At 36.0% G+C, this 7339-nt stretch overlaps 1 protein-coding gene across 1 annotated transcript in view; it reads right to left on the bottom strand.

Moving 5' to 3' along the window:
• Nucleotides 1-7339, bottom strand: part of LOC106880298 (ATP-dependent DNA helicase DDX11) — a 74119-nt gene that overhangs the window by 39627 nt on the left and 27153 nt on the right. Inside the window, exons 16-18 of the mRNA XM_014930172.2 lie at nt 6895-7001; nt 4721-4766; nt 1932-2036 (exon numbers count right to left, since the gene is read on the bottom strand). Coding sequence (XP_014785658.1) covers nt 1932-2036; nt 4721-4766; nt 6895-7001 — 258 coding nt within the window. The remainder of the gene's footprint in view (nt 1-1931; nt 2037-4720; nt 4767-6894; nt 7002-7339) is intronic.

The raw sequence follows: 7339 nt of genomic DNA, 5'->3' as shown, positions 1-7339 counted from the left end.
ACGATTTGACTGAGGACTGGTGAACCAGTTGGCTCCACCAGGCTCCAATCTGATTTGGCAGAGTTTCTACAGCTGGACGCCCTTCCTAACGCCAACTACTCCGAGAGTGGTGTGAGTGCTTTTATGTGCCACCGGCCACTGGCATTTTACGTGCCACTGGCACCAGTATAATAATAATAGTCATTTTACTAGATTCTTTGTGTATTTTGTAAATTAAATGAAACAATGGTAGTGCATTTCAAGAGAGATATGTAAACAAAATAATTAAACAACATTAACTATAGAATGAAATTGGAGACATCAAAATCTTTAAACATAATGAAACAATGATCTATAAACTTATGCATCATAAAAGAAATATGAAAATTCATAAAACATGAAATATCTCTGGTTTCTTATTTCTTTTATTGCACACAAGGGGCTAAACATAGAGGGGACAAACAAGGACAGACAAAGGGATTAAATCGATTATATCGACGCCAGTGCATAATTGGTACTTAATTTATCGATCCCGAAAGGATGAAAAGCAAAGTCGACCTCGGTGGAATTTGAACTCAGGACGTAAAGACAGATGAAATACCGCTAAGCTTTTCGCCCGGCGTGCTAACGTTTCTGCCAGCTCGCCGCCTTAATATCTCTGGTATCTGTCAGCATATATTTGCATATATTTGCATATATTTGCAGAAACAACAGCATTGATATGCTTTCTATTTCTAAGCCTTACTTATTTTCCAGGCCTTATTCTACACATCTTTGAAGGTACAATGCCAGTAGATGGCCTGTTGACAGGTGAAGTGAAGTCACTGCTCATAAATGAGCAATTTTCAAAAAATATCAACAAGTATACAGAAAACACATATATAGGATGGGCTTCTCTGTTGAACAAATCCACACACAAAGCTCTGATTAGCCAAAGGCTTCAGTTAAAAGCAGGACAAGCAAACACACTCCTTCAAGGTTTATAAAAGCCAGCTAGCAGCTGACTTTCACTATAAAATATAGTATAGCAGAATACTACTGTCACTGCTGCAACTGCGATTGATACCGCCTTCACCATCACCATTTTACTATGCTTTACTATGGCAGCTTAAGCTTAGCAAAGTGTCTTCCCACTTGTTGCAGTTCTTTGTGAGGCTTAGCATCTTCATAGCCCTTACCCTTTTGCCCATATCTTCTTTGGTGTCCCTCTTCTTCAGGCTACACTCACCTGCATTATATGGCAATTTTCAACCAATTCTCATCCTTCTTACACATCAAATGTCTGTTTCACCAAATTCTTATATGTAATGCACAAGAGCAAACACCTTCGATGCTCAGTTTTTCTCTCAGTACACTTGTGTTCCACTGTTTGTGCTTGCTGATATGACTTATCCAATGGAACATGCTTAATTCTATCTAATCTTAACACACCCACACACCCTCCTTTGTCATCAGACACACTTCACTTATGCAATATTATACTTTGTAAACAAGCATCATACATTCTACAAATCACAAAATAAAACACAAATGAATATTGAAGGCAGGAGTTTATTTAAGTAGCCATTATAGCTTTACCATGATGTATTTATTTTAGCTACCTTTCACAATACTACACCTTGCTTCAATCAAGGAGTCTTGTCTTGCAAGCTGCTTGGCAACCTCACAAGTGCTGGCATTACAGAAAAGCACCCAGTACATTCTGTAAGGTTGCTAAGAAGAGCATCCAGTCATAGAAACCAAGCCAAAACAGACATTGGAGCTTGGCACAGTCCGCTGGCCTGCTACATCTAGTCAAACAGTTCAACATGGAATATGGAAGTTAAACTGTCCAGCAAGGAATACGGAAGCTAAATGATGATGATGATGGTAACGATGATAATTTCAATACATGTTCAAAAATCAAGTTATTTACCAAACAAACATAACTAGGAAATGTTTAAATTCATTACCTTTATTAGGAGTATTCTTGCAAGAATTCTGTTTGTCGCTTAATTGTTCCAAAAACTGACTAATACCAGAACGACTATCCTCAGGTTTTTTCACAGAAAGAGGTACTATTAGAAGAAAAAGTTTCAAATTAAAATTCAACCATGAAACAATAAGCATTTCTTACCCACCAAAATTATTTCTCAAATAAACACAATTCTGGCAAATTGGGAGAGGTAATAGTCAATAAAATCAACTACAAGCATTACAATTGCATTTATCTTATCAGCATCTGATTGACAAAAGGCAAAATCAACCTTGGTGAGATTTAAACGCAAAAGGTGTAGGGTTCTAACAAAAATACCAAAAGGCATTTTATTCAACGCTTTCCAAAGTCTGCCAATCCAGTGTTGTTTTCTTACCAATAATTTCTTTCTAATAAATTCATGAGGAAGCTGTTATATAGTTGCAGCCCTGCTAAGGTGCTTTGAAGAGTTTTAGTGAAACAAATCAACCCCAATGCTTATTTTAAAGTCTGGCACTTATTCTATTGGTCTCTTATGAAGATGTAAACACACCAACACCAGTTGTCAAGCAGTGGTAGGTAGGTATATAGGGCAAACACAGATGCAAAAGCATATACATAAATGTGTGTGCATGTGTGTGTGTATATATATATATATAAACATATATACATATATATATGCACACACATATACATATGTTATAGAAAGTATGGGCTATTTATGGAGTGCTCATAGAGAGCCAATGAGAAAAAATACAGAGTAGAGGAAATTGAAAATGCAAATCAAAGGCAGTCAAACAGATTCCTGAATGCATAAATGAAGATATTCAATTAATGTAATTGAATCATATATATTTATACACATCAACATAAATCATGCATGTATAGGCATAAAGAATAAAACCAAACATACATAAAAATATAGAAGAAGTATAAAAACATATATAAATAAAGATTACATGTAAGGAGTTATGTGTGGTAAATATAGGGGGTGCAAAACGAATGAGAGGTTGATAAATATAGGTATAAGAACGTCGACCTTCAAAATGGCAAACCACCTAAATCGTCTAAAAATTCCTTATACATCTGGGATATGAGATAGAAATGATGCATGATATCAAAGTTACCTGACTAGTAATGTACCCCTGAAACAGCCATAAATGGAACACCCTCTTATTTTCAGATCCTATTTAATTTATTTTTCTTAACCTTGATATCTTGCGTCATTTCTATCTTATATCCCAGAGGTGCAGGCATGGCTGCGTGGTTAGGGAGCTTGCTTCCCAGTTACATGGTTTCGGGGTCAGTCTCACTGCGTGGCACCTTGGGTAAGTGTCTTCTGCTATAGTCCCGGGCCGACCGAAACTTTGTGATTGAATTTGGTAGGCGGAAGTTACTGCCGCATGTGTATATGTCTGTGTATGTGCTTGTGCCTCTCCGAAAGAGAGAGAGGGATGTATAAGGAATTTTTAGACGATTTAGGCAGCTTGCCATTTTTGAAGGTTGACATTTTTATTCCTATATTTATCAACCTCCCATTCATTTTGCACCTCCTATATTTATCACGCATAACTCTTTCCATGTAATCTTTATTTATATGTAATTTTATATGTATTTTTATATGTTTTTATATTTCTCCTATATTTTTATGTATATTTGTTTCTATTCTTTATACCCTTGAAGAATCTTTACGCCTGTACATGCATAATTTATACTGATGTGTATAAATATATATGATTAAATTACATTGATTGAATATCTTCATGTATGTATTCGAGAATCTGTTTGACTGCCCATGACTTGCATTTTCAATTTCCTCTATTATGTATACATATATACATACATACACACACACACATACGATTTGGTTCCAAACAAACTCATGAAGAAGCTGCCACATAGTTGCTTGCCCAGCTGAAAATAGTAACCAAATCATACTCTAGCATTTAAAAAGGAAGGACACATTTGATAGTGAAGTCTTGGGATACTGTAATTGAGAAATATGACTAGAGTGGCACAAGTGATATGAACTTGATAATAGATCTGCTGGGTTAAGGCTAATCTGAGAAATAACAACAACTAAAATAACACAACTTCTTATATTACCATAAGAACAAAAAGTCATGGGAGAAGGGTGTAGTCAGTAGAATTAAGAACCAGTATATTACTGGTACTTCTTGGTTGATAGACTCTGAAGGGTTGAAGAGTAAAGTAGCTCCTGAAGGGATTTAAACTCAGGACATAAAAAGATGCAACTAAATAGTGCAAGGCATTTAAACTGGTGTTTTTCTATTAATGCCATTCATAATACAGGTTGAACCTCTTAAATCCAGAGTTCCATGGTCTGGTACTTTTTAAATCCGTCATCATCGATGTGTACCTTGTACCATAAATCTTGGATTTAAACTTTATATAACACAAAAGATTAAAAACCTTAGAAGAATGTAGGAAATTGTTAGAAACATTTTATTTTTATTTTTTACTTGTTTCAGTCATTGAGTAAATCAATTCTAATATTTGATTGTACTTTATTTTATTAAGACCTGGAAGAATGAAAAGCAATGCTGACCTGAGCAGGATTTGATCTCAGAATACTGCATGGTATTTTATCCAATACTGATCCATGACAGTTATAATAATTTGTAATATAACCACAAATTCATAAATTTGGAGTGAGAAATTAGTTAATTAACACAACCAATTCATTACCTTACAGTAATGATAACAACAACATCAATAATCTTAAATAAAATATGAAAAAAAAAAAAATTAAAATAGTCATCTTACCATATTTTACTGAAGATGGCTGGTATTTTTCCACAAAACCATTCAACTATAAAAACAATACAAAACAAAACTTCATTAATGAGGTTATGATAAGAACTAAAATCTGCAGAAATGTGCCATTCATTCTGTTCCAACCAAGCATTATATAATATTGGTTTCAAATTTTGGCACAAAGCCAGTAAACTTGGGGGGAGGGGCTAGATGATTACATCAACTCCAGTACTCAATTGGTACTCATTTTATCAACTCCAAAACTCAGCAGAATTTGAACTCAGAACATAAAGAGAGGCAAAATACTGCTAATGATTTTGCCTGGTGCAGTAACAATTCTGCCAGCTTGTCACCTTAAGCATTGTGTAATATCGATTTCGTATATAAACACATGGCTAGAAATTAGATTGATCGAGGTACTTTACAGGCAGGTATCTTATATTAGTGATCCTGAAAGGATGGACAGCTTTTCTTTTTTTTTTTTCTCCATCACTTACTCAGAAAGATTCTTACGTTGGTTGTCACAGCCAGATAACGAAATGAAAGATGAGCCCGGGTGTTTCTCCCCGAAACATGGCATCTTCAAAACACACAAAAGCGTAGTAATATTTTCTTTGAATGATAAATGCTTACTTAATTAAACACTAAAGGTTCGCCGAAAACAAAATCACAGAGTATTTGTGTCATCTGAAGGGAGATAACTCCATTTTAACTATTTTTGTTTATTATAATCTCGGTTTATGTGTGCGTGTGTAGTGACGCGAAATTATGGCCGTCATTAAGGAAGTGCAATCTACGCATGCGCAAGGGACTTGCCATCACGAAAGCCCCTCGAGTGCGCATGCGCAGTAAGCCAGTACTTAAAGCGTTTCGCGCGTTTTCTAAGCTTCTTTAGCACGATGCCTTCGATGTGACAACAACTCGCTCCTCTGGGATGCCTCAACGAAGCTCTTAATCTCCAGATGCTGATTACAAGTTAACCAGCGGCGACCAGGCTGAATGACACAGGTTTTGTAAAGGCTAGCATCACCAAGTAAAACTTATTATATTCTGCTGTTAATTGTTCCCACCGGCGTTTGTTCTATTGCTTCCTAATATATTTTTGTTGAATGGTGATAGAGAGAGACTAATGTCTCAATGTTGCTATCAACCTTTTACACGTGTGTATGTGTGAATAAATCAGTAAATATATTTTAATCTCTCTTTCTTTATCTTTTAATCTATTCAGCCATTTTTCTAAGTATTTGTTTCTGTGTGCATGCGCGTTTGAATGTGTGTGCATTTGAGTGTCTGTTTCTAATACCAAAAACAGCCACTGCCAAACAACTGGGCCAAATGTCTAGTGCCTGAAAAGCAGTGCCCACTTATTCCATACCATAGCACAGTATAGAAGACTTTTATACGATTCTGCTTCAGTTCAGTTGAATTCCAATTCAAATAGAGCCAGGGGACAAGTATCAGATCATCTGTAAATGTTACATGTAATAGACTGATGTCCGTCCTGAGACACTTATTGCTCATTCAGTTAACATCAACACATATTTGCTCTTAATATGCAAGGATGAGAGAGAGAGATATTAGAGTTCAGAATAAGGCAAATGGGCATGGTTATCTAGATGCTAGAGATGGGGTACATCTAACTGTACACTGAAGATGCTTTGGTAACACTACTTTTTGGCACTAGAGGCAAACACACACACATGCAAGAAAGAGAGAGAGACAGACATAACAATTTATTAATTGTAACCAACTGACATAAACACTTTCCTCTCTCCTCATACACATAAAGAGACATGCTTGCACACATAAAGAGAGTGGGGCATACATAAATTAACGTCCTCTGAGCCTGCAGACCCATTAAGGTTAAAACTTATGCCTGGCATGTAAATAAATCAAAGTATAAGACTCCATAGATATTAACATGTCAGCTACTGCTGGCTCTCATTTTCAGCTGTGTTTCACTAAAGCACTGTGAAATGAAGTACCTCGAAACAACACACTGCCTGGTATGAATATTGAACTTACTACCCAACATTTGTGAAACTATACTAAGCACTACACAATGTGCCTTCAGACAGACATACAGAAGTATAACAAAGCTGTATAACCATTTTAATAGGGATCCCACGAAAAGGAAAATAAAGTACATGATTTTATCTTTATTCATACTTGGTTGCACTTACCTTTTTGGAAATCTGGCTTTTCTGACAGTATCGTAGAATCTTAAATAAGTTAATATTGTCCAGTTTGGTTTCATACAAGAAATCATTGATTGTAAAAATTTTAGATTCTGGAAAAAAGAAAAGAAAAAAAATTAACACAAACCCCTTCAGGTAGATGGCCCTGCTCAGTATGTAGAAAAGGAGTAGGTAGTAACTCTATAAGATGTACCCGGTGCAAGCTATGGACACATAAGAGGTGCAGCAACATCAAAGGCAGGTTAACTAGCAAGTTAGTTTTTGTTTGTGGCAGATGTTCAGGTGCAATAAAGACTGCAAACAAACAGGAAACAACTTCTATCTCATTCCAGGGTGAAAAACTAGAGGTAGTCGATAGCTTCCGCTATCTGGGCGACCAAGTTAGTAGTGGGGGTGGGTGCGCTGAAAGTGTAGCTGCTAGAATAAGAAT

Source organism: Octopus bimaculoides, chromosome 13, assembly GCF_001194135.2.
Source record: "Octopus bimaculoides isolate UCB-OBI-ISO-001 chromosome 13, ASM119413v2, whole genome shotgun sequence".
In the NCBI taxonomy this organism is placed as follows: Eukaryota; Metazoa; Mollusca; class Cephalopoda; order Octopoda; family Octopodidae; genus Octopus; species Octopus bimaculoides.
The sequence above is the reverse complement of the archived record's forward strand: the minus strand, read 5'-3'. Positions and strand labels throughout refer to the sequence as shown.